Genomic DNA, 23,910 nt, shown 5'->3' on the forward strand with positions numbered 1-23,910 from the left:
TAGAGGAAAAACGAAGAGAGAAAAACATAGAAATGAAGAGATAAAACATGAGCCAATAATAAGACAAATGAAGAGAAAACATCTAAATTAGGATGAGATTACAAGAAAAGTGATTGAAGCAGGAAATACCATCAAGATTAACTAAATAAGAGAGGTGGGATATAAGAAAGGAAAAACCCTGAAGGAATTGAATTGATTAGCAGGAGACAGGACAGAGTGGAAACATTGACTACAAGAGAAACCGAAATTCTGCTCTGGCACCTGGAAAGGTAAAAGGGAAAAATAGAAGGAGCCATTAGAAATATTTTTGCCAAAATCAACTTGAATCGATTTCATTAAATTTGTTATTAGTTTGGAAAATTCATTGTCAGTTAGGCTCAATAGATTTATTGATGCAATACCTATGGTAGGAAAGCTCAAAATTCCAAATCAGGTTTTCTCGAGGGTTATGGGGTTTTCAATGTATTGAAGATAGGATAAATGAAACGAACTTTTTTATTAATGATCTTTATCCAAATAATCAACGTCTTACGGTATGAGACAGGGAGAGAGAGAAAAAATGTATAGGGACAAAGAGGCGCGCACATACCAAACATTATCAACTTTATTCGTATTTATGACTCATGCAAATTGACAGATATTCTAGCATCATTATTCCCGATTAGCAGATGAAAATGTCAATATATCAATGTAGCGTTTGTGACCTTCTGACCTCCTCATGTTATTTCAAAATCATGTTTTTTTAAGAAATACATTACCGGCCTTACTTTAATCTCGAAATTTATACATGATGGAAGTGCTCAACAGCATGCAAAGTGAATCCAAAAATTCCCGTTTTGATTCCGCTACCATATTTCGACTAGGTTTATGAAAGATTTCGTCAAAAGTTGTGGTGGACTGTATACTCTGAGTAAGTTGATTTTAAAATGTTATAATCAATATATGTTATAATAACCTATAATATGGATTATTCTACTTTTCTTATTTCTGTTCCTTCCATCGATATTGCCAGTACCTTAATTACCATCAATAATTCTATTGCAGAGTTCGATTTTACCAAACAACTTAATATTTTTCCTCCGTAACATATTTTCTATTTACTAATTACTAGTAAAACAGTAAATATTTATAAGGCTATGCTTCAAAATGTCTGAAAAATGATTGACTACATGCAACAAAGCATTATGGGGGATCCTATTTTAATGTTTATGTGTAGATCTCTTTCTATTTAAAGTACGTCTCTGAATCTTAACATTTTTAAAACTCCAGTGAGCCCTCTAATGTTATTCCAATTATATGTTGCGCCAGAACCAAATTCAAACAAAAAAATAGAAAATATGGGTGAGGTGCATAAGAAAACACTCGAAAGTCCAGATAGCCGTGAAACAGCAGCTGTATACTGTCACTTGTCGATCAGAAACTTCGTAGATGATCTAAATATGGTATGAATAATGCATAGGGCTCCCCACTTACACAAACACAGTAACACAATGTGTTATGATATGCCTTTATATTGCCATTTAGGGTGGAAAAACCCATTAAAAATTTGACATTTACAGGATATATAATGTGCATTCATATGCTAAGTTTGGTTTTTGTAATGCGTTCAAATCCATATAGCAAGTTGATATGAGAGCTTCATTCGTTTTGAGTTTATTTTATCCTTTGTATATCTTCTTCCTAACTGAATATTTGCTTTCGGACCATCCTCCTTTATTACTAATTCTTTTCATTCGAAATAGGTACATTAATTTAAATATACAATGGTAGAAACGATACTGTTTATATAGAAAAAGCTATTGTGTAATTTGATTTTCATGGACAATGCCTGTATAGCCAATTAACGAATAATGTCGACGTATTCCTCCATTATCTTCTGAATTTAATTGATATTCAATATTTTGAACTATGTTTTCAATTTGTGTCGTATTTCTCTTTTCCATTATACCAGGTATGCTTAAAAAATACGGTGAATTATTTTCTTAAAAACAATGTAAATGATGTAACTTGAATCTTCTTCTTAAGTACTGCTCTTGGTTAGAAATGCACTTATCCCAATGTGAATCCATAATGCAGTCAAATTTTTTCTCTTTTCAATACATTTTTTTCTGTAAGAGTGGTGTTAAATCTGCTGATGTATCAAAAAGAAAACGTTCTCTTTTCTATTCATTTACATCCTCTGAGGGAGGAATAAATCATCGTGGTGTCAGAAGTAGACATTCGAAAGCTTAAATTTTTTTTATGTAGTTACCTACCATGCGTTTACAGTAAGAAGCTTCCATATCATCAACAAACTTATTCATTGTTTTCCTATTGATGATTGCTCAAATAAATTTTATTTTCCTATAATTTTTTAACTACTGGTCACGATTATTGTGTTTATTAGTAAGCAGAAAATCTACATTACGCATAGCATAATTGTGTAGTCATTGAGAATAATAATTTACTAATACGTCGAAAACATTAATAATCAAATGAATCAGATAATATTTTGAATTATTAATATCAAATTGAATGAATGAAAAAATCCGAAAAAACATATTTATGTAGTATTGATATTAACCAATTCATTGGAATTAAGCCAGTACCATACGATGCGTCCAATGCTTTCAAAGTTGGACGCTAGTATGATTGGACGCATCGTGTGGTCGTAGTGCGCATGTCAAAGGAGTACCCAACATTGGAACCAACACTTGTTGTACAACTATACACACTTATTGTCCTTTTGCGTGTGAATGCTACGTGTTTTGTATGAAAAATCAAAGTTGCCAGTATCATCCAACATTTCTGCAGGGCTTCTTTCTGAATGCGTCCGTTCTGTCGTCACCTTCTCAGTGACTCAGGTATTGTGTCAGATCTTTTTCTTTTTAGTAAATTTTCTATTTTCTGGAAGAACCAGAAAGACTTTTAGCTACCAAAAACTCGCAAATCAAAAGTAACTTATAACAACGCGTTTTCATGTCATGTCAAGAAAAAAACCATTGGCTCATTTTCAAGTCGTTTTTTGCAAATCGTTCCGTAGGAATTCGAGTACAGTACTTCCAGATGTTTCCTTGTAATTAATACTGACCGCGTGATGCCTTTGAGGTCGAGATAATAACAATGATCTTGATTGACAAGCCTTTTTATGGCGATGTGAGTCAATGGTTTTTCACTTAGAACTGATAAATTCATATTGTGAACTTCTTGACACTCTTCAACATGAAACATAACAGTGTTCAAGATTCATATTTCACGCTAGACACTGTAGATCATACTAAATCAGTTATAGTAGCAGACGAACAAACCAAAACGAGTTGAAACTTGTCACTGTTTGTCTCAACACACGAGGTTATGAGGTGTGAGCGAAACTGCTGATATAAAATTCGCCGATTGAGGAAGGGTTGTATGATTCCTATTAATTTCATTCACTAAAAAATAACTTTACTAGAATACTCCAGATCTATTATGGGTTGAAAACAAGTTTTGAAGAGGAAAAAATTATAGCAAATATTTCTCAATCACCAAACAATGAGATGTGTGGTATATTCATTGACCAATGATACTATCCGAGAGGTCAGAAATTGATCATAAAAGGTCAGTTGGTTTTATTAATTGATCTGAATTAGAAAGATTCTTATTGTGAGTTTTACGAGGTAATTGAAAGCTCTAGCACTTCATTCTCGTGCGATCAAGAAGCATTCGATGATGATTGGTCCACTTACATAAATATTTGGTCAATTTGAATTGATATTAAGAAAATTAAAAAGTTGTCTGTCGTAACACGCATGCCTTAGGGACGGTTAAATATCTCAATTCGTGTTAATAAATCTCTAAAAATTGAACGTTTAACTCTAATTTACTCAACGATTTCCACACAGAAGAGGAAAAAAATAATGCAGAAGTTTCTCTGATTGTTTGAGCGGACTAATTATAATGAAAACGTTTATTCATATGACAATTGGCGGAATAAATTTTAAAAAAAGACAAAGTATGAAATACATACACAACTGGAACCGTTTTATTTAAGAATTTCCATTATTATTTAATTAATAAAACCAATTGACTTTTTATGACTAATATCTCTTGGATTGTGAAATTGGTCAACTGAAATTCGACTCATGAGGTGCAGAGCTGTGTTTTAGTCTCACTGTTAGTTTAAAGGATTTTAATTGCTACTTATAGTTATAAGTGATACAACATGCTGTTTAGAACCAGGAATAGAAATAATTTCTATTAATTGACTGATTGAGTCGAAGAAAATGCTAAGATTGAATAAATAATGAAAATTTTTGCTTATGATGGAGAAAATTGATCCTAATCAGATTCAGTATATACTACGTAACAATGTTAAATTGGTTTTCCGGGTTTGAGTAACTTAAGGCGGCATTTACTTTCAAAACTTGTTAACTTATACCAAACAATCCAACATCTACCCCCTTTTCGTGTAAGTTTACTACATAATTCAAAAGATTACGTAACGCAGCTGCCCACTGTCGTTGACATTATCCAAAATCTATTGTGATACCCACGTAATATTGAGCAAACTGTATCACCAATATTGTTCTCAATTGATTTATAACTTAACGTATCTACAGAACACCCTACTTTCTTGTCAAAATGTCTTTTCGCCACATAAATTTTCGTTCTAATTACGATAACTTCTAGAGATAAACTCATCAGAACAATGATAAAAAGAATAAAATATAAAATCAGATTGATTGTAATCTACATCCGACTTCGCCGCACAGTACTTATTGTGGCTCGAACTGAAAGATAAAGCAATCAGAGGCAATCTCTTAGAAATGATGTAACTTGAAGTATCTATTCTATGAACAATAAAGCTGAACAATGCCAACTAAAGAGACATCGCTTGCGAGGCTTTGTTTCATCCGAACTGTTTGTTTCACATAAAAGGACAGTTTGAACTGTGCAAAATCTATAGGAACATAATCAGGACCGTATTGCAATTACACTGTAGAAAATCCAAAACGTTATCTTCATATTATTCCTATAAATATGTAAATAAGTATTATATCCAATGTGGCAGAACATACGTCTGCTATTTATTCCACTATAATATAAAATTCATATAATAATACAATTTTGGAGTTCATATTCTAATTTATAGTTTCACTTCACCTTTACTATCATATCATTACTATTTACTATCTTTACCATCTAATTAAAACCCAAAACATCATTGTTTCACCAAACTATTTTAAAGTCTAGTTTGAATCATCCAGAATATTATTTATATTGTTACGTTTTCGATTAATACAAACTTGACTACTCAATTTAAATTTCACATTTAGTGCGTCTTATGTAAAAAATCACACTATTTATGTGTATAGACAGTCTGATAGAGACACATATTTATTCTATCTGTTACTAGTACGGATCTGACTATTAGAAATACAACTGTCTTAGCCGTCGTTTCTACTGAAGCGTGTGTTGAAACTCAAATTCGTCTTTTCCATCTTTTGTTGTCAACATACTGGACATAAACTTCTTTCTTGTGAAAATGACAATAGGATTTAGATAACCTTTTGTTACCAAATCGATGTACCAGGTGTGCATTTTTTTCATAGTAGATTAACTTAACACTTAAGACAGAAAATAAAAGAAAATCGCGATGACCACTTGACAATATTATGTAAGCTGTATGTAAGGAGATATATATAGAATTTAACTCTTACTATTTTTGAATAGATAACAATTTCTTAAAAACGTATATCACGTCTCATATGCGACAAATTTAGTTACTTATTTTTTCCATATCACGAGTACCTTTGATGATAAAAAAGTAACCTTACCTTATCTAATTTCGGTAAAGATAAGTAATATTCAAATATCAAAGCAAACTAAACCGAAAACTGTTTTGTTATGTAGGCTAGGTTGGAGGTTGGAGGTACAATTTGTTTTTTTACAGTTTAGAAACTTAATTAACCAATAAAGCATCTCCGTCAGAGCAGGGCACTGGCAGAGCAGATGCCCAATCGTCTCTTCTTTCACGTTACACCTTGAAGTCTGTAACTCGCAATTTCTGAAGTTTTTTGCCAACAGTACAATGCCGAGAGATCACAATGTCCAATGAGTGTTTCGTGAATCTTATTATCTTTTTTGTTTTTCAGTGGTCCTTCGCCACATCGATCTGAATATCGTGCAATCAGTTTTGTTTAACCATATATCTTAACGTTTGGCTTTGATTCCTGAGTCAATACTATCTTTTAATAATTCTATCGGCTGTAGCATTGCAACTGTCTCTTAGGCATACCATCTCTCGACCCTCTTTTTGAAAGCTTACCTGCTTTGGAGTTCCCTTTCACAGTTTCCAGGTACCCAGCAGAGGCTTACTTTCACAAATCCAGGACATATTTCTCTTTGGTGTTTTTGATGCTATTCTTTCTAAGGTTTCCTGGCTATATCTGTGTAAATTATTGTGTTTCCACTTTCCGACTTTTCCTCAACAGTTAATCAGCCTTCTCATTTTGTAATGTCTTATAATGTCGTATACTCCGTCAACACAAATCGGTTTCAATCACCTCATTTAATATTAGAATATGAATTCTGCATGAGAACATACTTAATTAGAAAATGAATATTTTCCATGAACATCATTAAGTTAATCCTAATTATTTTGGGCTTTAAGCCGTCTTTGTATCATTCGGGAGACAATTGGGCCCCAAATGCATGTCGATTTGATCTTCTTGAAATCTACTTAGAGAAGATAGGAGGAACTCGACTTTACGGTCATAATAAACGGTTTTAGATCTGAGCAAAGAAAAGGTTAATTGGGGACCGAATCCAAATCAACTTATCGTTTTATAAAAGAGGTTAATTATAGAAATATTCAGTAATTTAATTATTTATTTTACTTTTTTTGGCTATTGACGGCTACTCAATGAATCAAAAAAGTATGAATCAAAAATTAACAGGGACTTTTCAGACTGCTTGAGATCCGTTTAACGCATTAGGGTCCAACAGATGAAAACCGATGTCAATACTATTGCGGCATTTTGTGTATTGTCCAGGTCCAACAAATATTCCTTTTTCCTATTTTTGCGTATGACTTTTCAAAAAACAACTTGATGAAATACAGAAAAGTAGAGATTGTTTGCTTCAACAAAGTTTTTAATACGGGCAAGGTGGATTCATAAGTAGTATGAAGTAATTGCTCGAATAGAAGTAGCTTCATGATTTTTTCATTTTTATATCCATTATCTTAGACAGAAAACGAAAATATATGTTTTCACTTTAACAAGCGAATACTTGTTAAGTTTTGTTCTGCACTTGCTAACAAAACAATTTCTGTTCACATGACTTGTCATTGTTCACTACAGCAAAACCAAAGTACTGCAAATTGAGCCTAATGAAAATACTTTGAAACCACATTGAAATGTTGTTTCTGCATTCACACTTTCTGGAGCATAATTAAATCGTACAGAAGAGTTTCAAATTATGTTTAATGCTAAGTGCCGTTAAAAGATTTGAGTATTGGCATCTGAATGAAGATCTGAACTCAGGGCATGCACAACATCTAATATGCTTGGATTCCAAAATTAACCGGAATTTGTATGGTATAATAGTACCAACTTTAACTAAGACTTTTCAGCACGTTTTGTTTGGTAGTACTGATGATTATTTATTAGAGACATTGCAGAATTAAAGCATCATACAAAACGTCTTTTTCGTCTCTTTATAACTTGCTAATTCACAAAAACGTATAATTTGCACGGATTACTCATTATTATAATAAAAAATATCTCATTAACAAGATTTAATACAATTGAATGCTTCCATTATTTCAGATGGCATACACCTATTTTGTCATTGGATGAAACAATAGAGCAGTCGATTGGTCCCGTCCAATAGGAAAGCTGTATTACATTACACCCGTTTTTGTTCTGTGTTTTGTCATTTTGTGTCTAGAACTTTGTGAAGCTCTACTATAGGGTCCTTTGTGCTCGTCTTCTGAAGCGAGATAAGAATTAATTACAAGCCATGATGGTCTTTTGTTTGCTTTCTCATTTTCACTCAAAAGATAATTTAATGCTTTTTCCTCTCTCTAGATAGGATTTTTTATTTCGTTAGGTGGTCCATTGTCTTTTGGATAACAGCGGCTGGAAAAACAGATAGGGACTTCTACGTGGATTTGGAATTTTATTATTCTTTCAGTAAACTATTTACAAACTCGATGTGACTTGACTTCTGAAATTTTATATTGTTTATTAAGGATACGTCGAAATTCTAATGAAGCTAGCATTTGAAGAGAGTATGTCATGGTTTTTCATAAAAAATTCGACTTGAGGAACAAGGGCGCATTGATTTAAGTGTTTCCTGGAGAGAATTTGTTTATCCTGTGTGTTTTCAATTTTTTTTAAATGTCCTGAGTATTGTTGACTAAACTGTGTCACTAATAAACGTATGTATTGTTATTCTACGGAATATACCTTCATCTGCATGGTCGAGATCGGCTTTAGGCTTTTGCACCAACTATTGCAACTATTTCAGGTTTATCCTTGACATTTCTTCGGATACTTCGGATACTCGTTTATACAACAATATGGAATGGAATTCTCTTTTTTCCCATAAGAAAGTACTTTCTCAAGATTCGATAAGTCTATTTTTTTCAAGGTGCGGAATGGAAGTTATTGACGGAAGATGAGAAAAGGCCATTTATTGATGAAGCCAAACGACTAAGAGCGATGCACATGAAAGAACATCCGGACTATAAATATAGACCGAGACGTAAACCGAAAACTTTGCGAAAGGAGGGATACCCTTATTCGATACCTTATCCATCGGTACCTATGGATGCTCTACGAGCAGGTAAGTACAAACTATTTTGAACATACAAGTCTCAACAAGATTAATACTAGTGAACTGCGATATAATGAAAAGAAAGAAACGGAGTCGTTTGTTGTTTTTAATATCATCAGATATGTTTCTCATTTTTTATCAATAGTCAAGTGAACAACGGTAAAAAAATGGTATCATCTCAGAATTCCATCAAGACTAACATAAACTAACATAAAAGTTAGCAATTAGAAATTTAAAAAACATTTATAGGATTAAAATAAAAATCTCATGATTGTTAGGATACTATTTATGTTTTTCAACCCTTAATCAATGTATTTCAACCCATATTATATGTAGAAAGCCTTATTTATACTCCAAAATTAATCTACTCCGGAATTTGAAAAAAAATGTGTTAGTTTGTTCAAGTTATAACTCTCTTAATTTTTGAGCTATTTAGTCGATTAAGACACCACTTTGTAGGCAAATTTATAGTCTATTAGGATAAAGAGGTTTGGAATTACATTGAACCCTTCATTTTTTAAAAGGAAACGTTCAAAGGGCTCCAAGGCTAGATCTCGTTTAACTTATGAAAAATTACGAAAAAATAAAAAAAAATTTTATTGAGAAAATTTTTTGTTATGTAATGGTTTTAACGTATCTTCCATATTTTTCAATTTATTTTTAATAAATGACAATTTTCAAAAATTAGAAACTATTTTCTCCATTGTAACTCAGAATCAAGTTCTCTAAAACATTCAAACTTCTTGATCATTCAATTGAAGTGATTTGCTCAATTAGAGTGGCAATATCAAGAGTAGAAATGATGATTTTTTCAATGAAATGAAGGTATTCTATTCAATTTTCGTCACTCCCTTATTTTATGTATTACAAAGTCTTATAAAGTGATTGTTGAATGGTTGTTTAAAGTTCTTTGAAAAAGATTTAAAACACTTTTTTCGTAAAATTGACAGTTTTCCACTTATTCAATTTTCAATTTTTTAAAATTTTCGGTTCACTAAAAGTTCCAACGTTAATAAATCTTAACTCGGTTTGTATTAGGTCTATAACCAAAGAAAAACATTCTTTTCATTTCTTTAAAAGCTTCTTTACAGGTTTTTTGATAAAATGTAAAGTTTTTGATTTATTTGTGAAAAATCGATTAAAATATCCTTTTTTGTAACAAAAATTCAAAATTTCAATACCGTATAATTTAAAGAGCCTTAATAATCATTTGTTAAGAAAGAGGTACAGAAGCATCTAATAGAGTCAAAATTTTTTCAAATAACATATGTGGGTAAGTATCTGTGCAGGATTTTTAACCTTTTAGTGCAGTTGTTTCATGGCCACATGTGCATAGAAACTTCCTGTAAAAAATTTATATATATTTATATAACTATTTATATAAATAGTTTTGTCAAAAATATTTTCTAAAAATTTTTTGGAAATATGGTGCAAGAAACAGTTTGCTTTTCGACGTAATCCGAATCTAACAATCAATAACACCTTCTTCATCGTGATATCGTTGATAAAAGTTTAATATTCTAAAAATTTAGTTATATCACTGAATAAGGGACTCTATCTTCGATTGATCTTGCTACAAAAGAGTCTCCGATCTTGCTCCAGGTGATTGATTAATCAAGCTCTAATTAAGATTTGCAGACTTAGATTAATTACTAATATCAACTAAATACAGTAGTACGATAGGAAAATAAAAATAATCGTGATTGTCCTCTTGCAAACAACCTGAACATAACGTTTATCCAGTTGTTATTTTCTGTTTTCTTTACATTCATATTCTAATCCCCATACGAAACCAGACAGCATGAAATATCAACATAATCTTCACTGTCAATAAACAAATCAGAATCTATTGTGAGCCTCTGTATAAAAATAAATTCAATCTTTACCTGTATTACCAGTAGTAGAAACTCTTCCATATTGATCGGATACGCACAAAAGGCATCATATTCCAAGCTTTGTGCTATTTTTATTTATGTAAGTAAAAGAATTGAAAGGTCTTAGCTGTCAAATTTGGCGCACCTGGCTCACTAAGATCTCACAATAGCTGCAAACGGCTCGTTTTGAAATAGCGATGGTAAAACAATCATGGCCTTGTAAACAAAAAGATAATAATGACTTTGTGCATTAAGTGTTTGATTAATTGTTGATGTCGAAAGAATGATTGAGTATGCTACTAATTGTAACATTTATATATTAACCTCTGTTTTAAGCATAGACGTACACAAAGAATTTAATAGAAGTAATTAGAACAACAGTTCACTCACTTCTTTTGTCTTCTTAAATAATATGCATTGAGTTAAAAGTAAATTAATTTAAATCGAAATTTAATCTACTAAGGTGACATTTTAAAATCGAACGCCTTTAAAGATAACTTCTCAACAAATAAGTGCCATCACATCACTGAGTAAATATTCGTAGTATGTTGGTATAACCTGTGGACTCACCAAGGTTCTAAATTGGGATATAAGAACAAAACGGTTCAATGAGTTGTGATATTTGGCAAAAGTTTCACAATTTGAAGTTCATTTTTTAGCATTTGACAATTCTCAAAAAATGGTAACTAGTTATAGCTAGTAATTTTTAAAATAAATTATGCAACTGACATTTTATAGACGCCGAATTGTAAGAAAATATTTCTCAAACTAATTGACTTGAGATGAAGTGACATTTTCCATAAAATCATACTGTACGAACGTCATGTTTAAGTACGACACATTTCATTTTTACAAATCTAAAAGTTTCTATATGTATTTGACTATGAAGAATCAATTTTAAAATTATAACCTTGACAGTATCAACAAAATCGCAAATTGTTCCCTTGAAATTCGTTATTCTTGTTGTTTTAATGATCTACCAGCACAATTGAAAACTTACAGGTGATATTTATAAAATGTCTGACATAATGACTAAGCAATTTTTTATAAAAAAATGATTAACCTCCTGTGTATTACTTTATAACGTACGTCAGCAATCATTAGGATTTTGAAAAGTCATCAACAATTATTTCTTAGTATTCAAGAATAACGCACGTGTTGTCCAAATATAATCATCATCAATCATGGATATGAATTTAAAACCGTTTTCAACTAAGAATAGTAAATTGGGTACTTAGTAAAATTACCACTGGATTTCAAGAAACTGAATTTGTAGATTTGAAAAGGATTGAATGCTAAAACCCAATATAAGTAAATAATATGCGACTGGAAATATTTATAATGACATTAATTGACACTCACCTATTTTTTTGAGAATAATATAAAACTGAAAGAATTAACAACAAAAGGGCGCAGAAAAATTTTCAACAATTTATTATATCGGGTCAATAAGTTTTACCCCTTGGTATTGTACATCTCAACTTTCTTGTTTAAGAAGGTAAAAAAATACGTAAGGAATGATAGTTACAAATCCTCCTAATGCTATAGTGTTGAGCATATACAGATTTTGTAAATTCTACACAATTTTATCACATACACTACCATTCAAAAGCTTTTAGCCACCCCATAATCCATCAATTAAATTTCAAAATAATAAATTTTAACGAATTTCACTTTCACATTGTCAAAAGAAGATAAAAACGGTGTCTTACAAACCAAAAAATAATAGAGTCCGTTATTTATTTACTTTATACGAGCACATGTATCTATTTTGGTGAGAGCGACAAGTTAAAACTTGCAAGTACCGGCTAATTTGTTTATTATCCTTATTTGAGTACTTTGAATACTTTGGAAGGGTACAGTGAAGAAACCTATAAGATTAAGACGTCAAAATAAAATTAAAAAGTTGCAATGGGCTGAAGAATAAGCAAATTGCATAGAGAGTGGGCGAGTTTTATGGCGTGATGAGTGAGAGTTCGAATTTTTGGATCAAAGAGAAGGTCAAAGGAAGACCAGATATTAGATCAATGTGTGATCCAGACTGTAAAACGCAGTGGAGGCGCGGTGATGATTTGGCAATATTTGAAAGGAATGACGACTGAAGACCTAGTAATTGAAGGGATTTTGACGAAAGAATGTTATAAAAATATTAAAGAGGAATGTAATACGTTGTGGCGAGCACTTGATCAGCAGAAAATATTTTCCAGCATGACAACGATTCCAAGCATTTCTCGAAACTGCCGAAATAGGGCTAATTCGGACCCCGGTTGGAATTTAATTTATTTTTACCATATTAAACTATATTCTTTAAGTACCAGGTGGACTATATTCTACTAAAAAAGAGTAATTAAAGTTAAATGGGTATAAATTTGAACAAATAATACTTTTAATGCATTTATTTATAATTGCAAACCTTAGAATATACTTATTTATGTGTGGCACCAATTGATTTATTTGAGAAATACTGCATTTTACAAGGGTGTTGGTACAGACAAATTGAAAAAACCATCTAATTTTCTACAGCATACTAGAAACCAAAAATGTATATGAACATATTTTTTTTAATAGAAAAAAATTTTCAGATTATATATATAAAAAGATGAAGTAAAACCACCAGTATAGTTAATTTGAATACATCATTGAAAAATGTAAAATTTTTGAAGTCTTAATAAATGAAATTCGAATAAAGTGTTTCTTCCTACTTCTTGGTCCCTTGATTATTTTCTCTAAAATCAATACGGCAATTGGTGACCAGGTGGCAAACTAATGTTGTTGAAAAATAAAAATAATAGTGGAAAGTCATTAAATTTATCAAATGGAAAAACGCATGGGAATGGTAAAAAATATTCAAGTAAACATGTTTTTCAATTGAACGGATATTCTACAAACATTTTTTGAACATATTCATATCATATTAATTACTAAAAATTGAAAATTAACAATTTTTCGTCATAATTGTTATGAAATGAATTTGCAAAACGTGCATAAGTCATTTCGAACTGCAGCTATATCATAGCGTAGATGTATATAGCTCTGTATAAGCTAAATGAAACCACTAGGGGCATATACACAACCAATGATTTTTCAAAGCATTATTAATTTGGATTTCTTAGCTACATTTCGTTTACACTTTTGCCCTTTGTTTTTTAGATTTCTGTTTGCTTATTTTTTGTTTTCTTTGCTTCCTACTCAGCGATTGTTCTTCATTTGAAAACTATAAACAAATTAATAGAACAAACAAAAAAATCTGCAATTTTTTAGTCATGTTGTGTTTTTTACTATTAGATTTCACTATTTTTTAAATGGAAACAGGTTTTTGGATAAAAGATATAAATTTGTCGAGGTCATCAAGATAAGTATTTGTTTTTGTGATGATTCCATCGTTAGGATAAAATCTCTTCTCTTCAAATTATTTCTTTAGATTTGGAAACAAGAAAAAGTCAGTTGGAGCTAAATTCAGGAAATAAAGGGGATAGGAGTAATTCGTAGCCTATCTAATAGATTTGTGATTTGTTTTGCATTGACCTGATACAAAGTAGCAAAATAATTACTTTGTTTTCTCAAATCCTAATTGATACCAAGATAGAAGTACAGTCAAAGGTATAAAATCAAAGAATAATACACAGTTCACGACAACGATCAATTCCACTTTAACTGTATAACAACAGTACATATCAGTGTTGAAAAGTGCATCCACCATAAATTTTTAATTCATACCTTACAGAGTAACAAAATTGATGTTGGTATATTTATTACAAATAAAAAAAAAACACAATGTTGACAATCCAGAATAAAAATTGGAAATATTGAAGCAGAATAACAAAACAAAATGTAGCCGATAAGGTACGTTTGAATATTAAATAAATAAAAGTGTTACATAAACAATAAAAAACAATGATTTATTATTTTTATTATAGAACATCTGTTAATCCATTAATAATGCAACGAAATAAATGTACATAATTGAAATTTTCGAATAACCTGCTTTTCAATAAAATACACAATTGGGACCGTACAATTGCAATTCACAATATGCAATCAGGCACTTTGAATATTTCAATGCATAATGAATATTTTAAAATCTCAGGTAGAGTGTCAGGTGATTTTAATTATTTTTATTAGTGCATTTCGTGTGTATTATTTAATAATTTATTTAAACAAAACAGAAACATCTGTTTTCAATAGAAAACTTTCAGTGAATATTGATAATTATCAAAATATTAAAACAACTAAAATATTGGGTATGCCCAATTTGATCTACAGCATTGGATCTTAAACATTCAGTATAATGTAATGTGGAATTAAATGGAGAAACTAATTAAGGGTGTGGAGACAAAAATCCGTACATTTTTAGACAGATTTGCAAGTAAAGTAGACGTTGACTGAGAATGTTATTAATTGTTAATTTAGCAATTGTCAAATGTCTCAAATATAAACATAATTTCTCTATTAGAAGTTTGGCTTAAAGTATAAAAAATCTAAATGAAAACGAACGTCGTAAAGTAATTGCCAAGTTTCATAAACAATATCAAAATTTGAAGAAATGGTTTATGGTTAATCAGTTTGTAAAAATGGGAATAACGAGACAAACAATTTATTATATCTGTCAATATTTTGAGACAGGTATTTAAATGGAAAGAAAGTCAGAATTAGGCAGAAAAGCAAAAATAATGCCAAAAAAGAAAAGAGATACTTTGGTTAAAGTGTTTTACGAAAAACTGACAGTCAGTTTGCGAAAATTGAGCAGAAAATTCAAAATCGATAAGAAATATGTAAACAACATTCTAAAAGAACAGAACGTAGCTCAAAAACGGCACCCAAATATTCATGGCAGCATGGAACAAAAATCAAAACTTGGAAGTCTCAGTGACAACGAGCTTTCGTCCGCTAAAGGTTTGGAAATCATTATCGATGACGCGTCATATTTTACTTTTGCCATGAGTCAAACGGCGAATAATAAGAATTATAAAAGTCAGAAAGGCGAGGAAGTAAATTCAAAAGTGTATTTCAAAAGTCACAAAAACTTCCACTGGAAAGTGTTGATATGGTTGGCGACATCTTCTCGTGGTTGTTCTTCATCATACATTTGTCCTTCTGGAAATTATGTAACCGCCAAAATATATGAGAGAGTGGGTTAGATATACATTGATGCAGTTCATAGAGAAAAAGCATCCTGAAGTAAGTTTTCTGTTTTGTCCAGATATGGCAACTGCTCATTATACAAAGAACGTTGTAGGAGCTTTTGTAGAGTTGAATATTCCGTGCTATTGCGACGTCTTGGAATGTTCCTAATGTGCCTAAACTGTGGCCATTTAAACATATTTGGCGAAATTTGAAACGAAACGTATATGAAGGTTGAGAAGCAACTACATATAAACAATTAGAAAAAAGAAAAAAGTTAGAAAAGCGAGTCGACTGGGTGCTGACTCAGTTATATAAAATGTGTGTAATTATAGTGCAGTAACAATTCTTTCATAGAGTAAACTGCCAATCATCAAATTAAAACATTGCAATTTCGTGAATAGAAGTTTGGTCTTTGACAATCCTCTCAACATTATCAATACTAAAGTCTAAGTTGTTGTTGTTGGAACTAACTCTTTGGAAGTTCGAGTCGTCTGTCATTATCTTTGTTTCTAAACATACTTATAATTAAACGGCGGTCTTATCTTACAAGAGCTTTTACACTTTCAACGTTTTTAAGTTGAAGGTGTCTCAGAGCAATGTCTTCTCGGAATTATTTGTGCTACATGAAAACTCGTGTGCTTGATAAGCAATTCTCCCGATTACAATTTTTTAATAGTCACACTAGTGAATTCACCAAATTTAATACCAAACTTGATCGCACGTTTTAAATTACGATGTTACATTACATTACATCACTGATGGCACTGTCAAATAATATCTTGACTGTAGCGGGAAAAATAGCAGGATTAAAAAACTGCTATAGAATAGCATGGTGAAGATTACGTTGCCATATCTCCACAGTGTTGCCAGCCTAATTACTTTTCCCAAATAGAATAATATATCAAGATTCTGATAGTGAGGATTGATATCGAGAAAAACCATTTGACAGTATTACAACAGCTTCGGAAATATTTACTGTATATGATAACTAGACACAGTGTTTCGGCTATTTATGGGCACCCCTTTTTATTATGTGTAGGGTAAAATGGGGCGCTCTGCTAAATTTTTAAGACTAGTGTCTAATTTCCAAATAGAAGACTTGAGTTTAAAATAACTCGACCTCAAAATATTTGTTTTGTTTCCATTTTCATTTATAAGTATTTGGCAAGAAATTGTGGTTCACCAAAGTAATTTTTTTAACTTGAATAGGCCTTTAAAACCGCGTTACTACATGAGATTTTTCGCGCCTACAAATTTAACTGTAACAAAATTTGTTTTCCTTAAAAGCGTATATGGGTGATTCCGTTCTAACTGTGATTTTTTGTATTCAAAATTTCAAGATTTTAAAATTTAACTTTTCTAACTTTTTTATGCATATTATTCATCTATTTTACTGTAAAAATAAAACTCTAAGAGGAATTTACTACAACATCAAAGTATCACGAGCAAGACACAAATGTCGGATTTTGAGTTCCACGGTACTGACTCATTTATCCACGGTACTGACATGGTAACTTAAGATATTAAACAACAAGTGCATCAATTTTCCTCAGTTTGATCATAAACATTGGAATTTATAAGGTAATTAGTTTAAATCATTTGTTACGACAAAAAAATTAATAATTTATCGGTAAATTCTAGGAATGGACATGACACGGTACTGACATGGTAACTTAAGATATTAAACAACAAGTGCATCAATTTTCCTCAGTTTGATCATAAACATTAGAATTTATAAGGTAATTAGTTTAAATCATTTGTTACGACAAAAAAAATTAATAATTTATCGGTAAATTCTAGGAATGGACATGACACGGTACTGACATTCAAGTGATGTAGTATAAGTTTTCTTTAAGTGGCAAGTTATATTGTATAAAAATAATGTTTAAATATCTTAAGAATTATTCAATTAACACAAAATTTTTATTAATTGATTATTAATTAATGACTAGTACAAAAAAACAATACAGGACATTGAATATCACAGTTAGAACGGAATCACCCATATTTAAAAATGACGAAATGTTGTAAGCATGAATGCTGCCTTTATTTCAAAACATTTAAAAAAACACACGTATTTTAATATTTCTGTATTCCACACGCCCTTAGTAAGTAGTGGTATCAAGTTATTAGATTATCTGTTTAATATTAGTTTTTTTGAATGACCTTTGATCAAATTATGTAATTACTCCTGCAATATTCTTTTTAAACCAATCTGCGCTATTGAGTAAAGTTAAAATTTATTGTTATGGACACTAAAGAACAATGTAATTAACTTAAAATTATTAAAAAAGAGTTTTCTGTCAGGTTAAACTTTTGAAAAAAAATTTACCCTGTATTCCACACTAATTCAAACAGAGAAAAGGAAAGTATCCACATTACTTCGAACAGAAAAGGAGTATGTATTATTTTAAAATAAAAAAAGTTTCCGTTGCTGCAAAAACCAATGTGTTTATAATAAAATTAAGGTCAACTTTTTTTTAGTTGCGTAATTTTAAGTGGGCGGTAAGAAAAAAACCAAATGATACATATCAAAACTTTAAAACATACATAGCCTTATCGATTTAATCTACCAAAGATATTTGTTAGTCATATTATAATTCAGATGATAACAATTAAAATTTTAATGAGTCAATCACTTTTAATACACCTCGATCGGAACTACCATTGTTATTCAAATGACGTTCGACTCTAGCCGCTTTATACATTCACTGGTAAAAAAAATTGCTTTTACATTAATCTCTCTCCTAAACAAGATATGTTAATAATGCGGCATAAATAAAAAAAGCTTTGTATTGGTTCAAAGCAACTTTTTTCTACTGGAATGCTATTTCCTAATTCTGTAATTTATCATTACAGCAGTGATAAATAAACAATGTCAGTTCATAAAAGGTGTAGAAATTTATCTGAATTCATATTTACCTGTATTATCTGAAATCAGTAAAAAATTCAGAGATTCATTTATAGTTAAAAAATGGAGGGACTGAAACATAGGTGGTTCATTTCAATTGATTGATTGCTGCGGAATGAATTATTCTAGAATACCCAACATTATTTAGGGACAAAAGCAGTGTGAACCGTACTTAGAAAAACATAAAATATAAACAAGGATTTCCTTAATTTCCTACTTTCCTTATTTCATGATAATGATTCAAAATAACCTTTCAAAAATAACCAAACATCAACTCGAGCCGCTATTTTGGTGTAACTTGATTCCGTATTATAACAACCCGAACTTCAATAGAACTTTTTTCTCTATAAAATCATCCAAATACAGCCACAACTCTTTCTTCAATCTTTGCAATTTCGAAAAATAATGTAAAGTTCACAGAGAAGTTTAATTAGGTCTAAACTTCTTCCATTTGGCTCCAAGCTATTGTTCATTCATCCATATCCTCTGCTCTAACTTCGACATCATTTTCTCTACGTTAGTGATACTGAGTACAGTTGAAGACGTTGAAGTTGGTGGTCGGCTACAGAAGAAAATAATTTCTCACTTTTCGATAGCTTTTAAATTTCCACGGGCTTACTTTTTATTTATTCGTCATAATTTGGCAAACTAAATTCATTCACAGACTGTTTGTTGCCTTCTTTATCGACCATATGGATCCCAAAATACATATGAGATGAATTTGTAAATAGGGAACCTTGTAGTTAAACAGTTGTTACAACTTCAAATTCAACAATTTTTTAAGCCATCTTTGTAGACGAATAATATACAGAATTTCAAAATCGAGAATTTTCTCCAAATTTGAGTGGTATACGAATACTGGTCTTGTCATAATGACATATGGATTGTACAAAAATATAATTTTCCAGTGAGCAAAAAAAAATATATAATCCATTATCAATACCAAAAATGTAATATATAATAGTAATTCTTAACCTCTCGATCGTTTGATATTTTTATGGAAGTGAATGCGATCTGAAATGATTGTAATCAATGTGCCGCTTAAGCGAAACACTATCAAGTTGCCCTCTCTCGGCAGGAAAGGTGTGAGGAATTTGGTATCTGGCACTATCTGACACTTAGTGGGGAGTCTTAAACAGGGACGTACTAATGTTTATACCAAAGGGAGTTCCATACTGCACGTAGAACTGGGATTATATATTATAAAAAATGATTAATATTATTATTATTTTTTCTTATTTGATTTACTTAAACGTAATGTAGTAGTTTCACATGTCACGTGGTATGGTAAAATCATAGTTTTATTAGAAGAAGTAGATTATGTTCATGAAGATCGCTAAACGTGGAGTGGAAAAATTTTAAAATATTGCATATAATAAATATGGCCCTTTTTCTGACATTATGCAAGGATCTTGCTTATGCATCACAGCTGCTACTAATTAAAACTAACCATTGTCTCTATAATTGAAAGTAATGTATCAAAATAGTAGCGTATAATTGGAGCTGATGCTTTTGACCGATATATTTGGCGTGTTCCATTGCATCGCACTCTATACCAAGTGGCTTTAACCCCTATAAGAACAAGTGTTAGTTGAAATTTTTTAAATAAGAGTAGCGCCACATTAGCATCTGGGTGGATTTCTTTTAGGTTATAGGCAAGGCTAGGAATGAACTAAGTTAAAAATTATAATAATTTTTTTAACTCGGTATACTTCAATTTATCTACAATTGTTACATTAATACCACACCCTTTGCCTACACTAACGCTGTTCTAGAAGATTTGTTATTTATCGTATACAGCTGGACACATGTGTGACAGATTGTGTTCACTTCATGGTACTATTCGAGAAGACGCTACAATCCAAACAACAAGGCACTTAATTCTATATAGGTAAACTGAAATCTATCGTGGGATTATATTTGTATGCTACAAATATGATGTTTGACCGTATAGTATAGTCACAGTGGAGCACGAGAATTATAAGGGCAATAAAAAGGCAGACGAGATGGCTAAACAACTGACAAAAGTGCCACTCGTTGTAACAGAACCCTTCTGCGGTCTTGCGAAATCAATAACTGATGCGACGACTAAAAAATGGGTGAAGTGCAACTACAGTTTTCCAGGAATAACCTCATAGTTTACGACAAACTTGAAAATAAGACGAGAAAACGGTAAAACTATTGTGAGGATTGTAAAATTTATAGAATTCTCAGTGGAGTTCTTTTGTGAATTCTGACGATCCAAGGAAACGAATTCTATGTAATTGCCACAGTCCAACAAACAAAAATTTTAAAAAATTTATTCTAGATTGAGAAAATCACAATAGATTTGAAAAGGTTCTAGTGGAATAGATTATAAGCCGCCTTCATGAAATCTCTCTATTGAGAGTTGTTTGAATTGAAAATTTCTACTACGTCCTTGGGTTTTTACGGTACTCGTGCTCTTCGCGCTCCGCCTGTACGTTCTTTGCTTTGCCGAATTAAATTTGCTTTGACAGTGTACAGTGTGAAGAGATTTTATGAGGCATATAACTTACGCTTATTTAATAAATACACTTGAATTATTGGTTTCGACTGCTCGACTCTCTTTAATAATTCTATACGGTTAAATCGTGACTTTTATGTATATGAAGAATAAATTATGTATCATCGTAGATTTATTATCTAGCGCAGGTTCATATAAATCACAGTATGGATGCTTTTTCAAAATATTTTTTTCCGTAAAATACTTTCTGTTGTATCTTGTTTAACCTGGTTTGGGATAATTGAAGAAGCGAGTGGATTTTATTATCTACCTCTAAGTAATTGCTGACATCGAAGGAAATTGGGATACGACATCAATCTTGCAATACAGACTGATCAATTCTAGTTATAGTAATCGAGAACGAAGAGTTTAATCAATGCAATAATATAATATCTGAATATAAAGATATAGACCAACTTTTACTGAGTAATACTTAGTTATTATATATAGGAGAGTTATATACTATAGTCTGTTACAACCTAGATATTTCTAAGAAAATGTTCTATACTTTGACAAGAGAATACAAAAAGTTAAAACATGAATTAGTCCACACAATCTTGAACAAGATTAGTACGATTGAACCGAACTACATTGAGCAGCATTGGATTCAAAATATGAATGCTCGAACTACAGAACAAATAATCAGAATTCTTCGTGGTTCCATAACAACTAGACTCAACACGCTTTTACATTCATTTTGGATAATTAAAATTTGTATATTACCAAAATTTTCTTTTCATTGATTTTGATATAATTTTATTTATTTATAGGTGTGTTAAAAGAATGCACAAATCAGATAAACTTGACAAACGACATCTATAAAGACACGTTTTGTCACGCTAAGTCATCGAGTGATATGACATTAAAGTTAAATAAATCACACTTATAGTATTATATTCGGATATATTGACATATATCCGTTTCGTTCTTGAACAATTTATCTTTAAGGCATGATGTTAAACATTGTGAAAAAGTATTGATGACAGATGATATTAAAAGAAACTTTAGAATACAAATTGAGGGTATAGTTTTACAAATTTTACAAGTTACAAGTTTTACAAGTTTTTACAAACAATGCAATTACTGAAATGAGACATTTCCGGGTCATGTAATTTCTCGTTTCGGTGATAAAAACTGGACCATTTTTGGACTTCTCATGGAGATATTAAATTCTCAAGAACGCACTAATCTTTCATTTTGTACATTTTTCACCAGACCATTTAGATTATTCTTCTGTTGCCTATATTGTTTTGAAGAATTCACTAGGAACAAATAGGACGAAGAAGATGCGCCTTTGTAACATCGTATAGATAATTATCCAATGGTTGAGGTTTGTTTGGTCTATTTTTCTGCGACCTGTACTTCACAAATTTCTCTTCCGGTATATCCTGTAAGTATTCGCATTTCTGCATTCCGCAGGAGCATTTTTGTATTTTGTTATTGTATTCTCCACTCCACTTTCTATCGCATACTTTATAATCGGTTTTACACCTTATAAATTTACATATTCTCAGCTCTAGATCTTCAGGTTTCCATTTATTGTTATGATGTTTGATTATATTTTCCTTTTTCTTAAGAAGGGTTAATGACATCAGTTAGTTGGAATCATTAAAATAAACTTTTTTTTGATACCATACGTAACGTCTATTGTATACCGGTTGTTTCTAAATCCTTGCAATGATAAGCAAATTCCGATTGACATTATTCCTTCTACTAAAATTTTTGATACATTTTTTAAAAACACTTATTTTTAGACTGCTGCTACCAACGTTTGCTTCTTTATGTTGCCAGCCTTAATTGAAAATGCCGCCACTGTGATTTTTATTCTTAATACTGAAAAACTTAAATTAAGGATAATAAATGGAATGGAGACTCACTTCATGTGGGACAGAAAATGCATTTTGCTGATTGAAGTGAGAAATATTTTGAAAGATTAATTTATCAAAGGATTAACCAGATAACCGACTACTACTTGGATACTTCCTGATCTTAAATATCATCAATCTATCCAGATCCAGATTCTTCAGTTTGGAAAATTAACTTTTTAGCTTTTTTCATTATGATTATTATTTCTTCACTTTTTTGACGACAGCTAACAAATTTGATTAATGTACTTTAATTCTATGACAACATATTTTTGTTCGGATGAATGTTCGACTCGTTAACGAATTTTTAAATGATTTATAAAGACATTAACTACCAGTTATGTTGCAAAACATATCAAATACGTACAAACATTTTTAACTGCTTACAATTCGTACTCTTAATATACCATCAGAATTGATAAATATTGAACCCGTTCCAGTTCTATAAATATCTGAATAGCAAGTCCTTATACATGAATCACACAACGTGGTCGAGTCAACTCTTCTTTTATTTATTTATTTCTTTCTTCTTTTTAAGTCGATTTAATATCGTTACTGATCGCGTTTGAGGTGTGATTTAAGGTACGTGATTTGTAAGGATTTGAATTTTAATATTTTCCTCCATATTCTGATATATAACGTTGTCAACGTTTCTATATACTTATTAATATTGTACAGGTTAGTGATAAAAGCAAACAGTGGATCTACTTATTTAGTGTTTATATTTTTCCTATCTAAATATTGAAATCTACTATATCCAATTTTCACTAAAACTTGAAAATATGGTCTAATATGTATAATTGTATAATT

At 30.9% G+C, this 23,910-nt stretch overlaps 1 protein-coding gene across 2 annotated transcripts in view; it reads left to right on the top strand.

Annotated features, from left to right (window-relative positions):
* LOC130892492 (transcription factor Sox-19a) overlaps positions 1–23,910 on the top strand; it is a 76,926-nt gene that overhangs the window by 17,698 nt on the left and 35,318 nt on the right. For both annotated transcript variants that reach the window (XM_057797936.1, XM_057797943.1), the window contains exon 3: positions 8,617–8,811. In XM_057797936.1, the coding sequence (XP_057653919.1) occupies positions 8,617–8,811 (195 nt within the window). The remainder of the gene's footprint in view (positions 1–8,616; positions 8,812–23,910) is intronic.

This window comes from Diorhabda carinulata, chromosome 1 (genome assembly GCF_026250575.1).
Source record: "Diorhabda carinulata isolate Delta chromosome 1, icDioCari1.1, whole genome shotgun sequence".
Lineage (NCBI taxonomy): Eukaryota > Metazoa > Arthropoda > Insecta > Coleoptera > Chrysomelidae > Diorhabda > Diorhabda carinulata.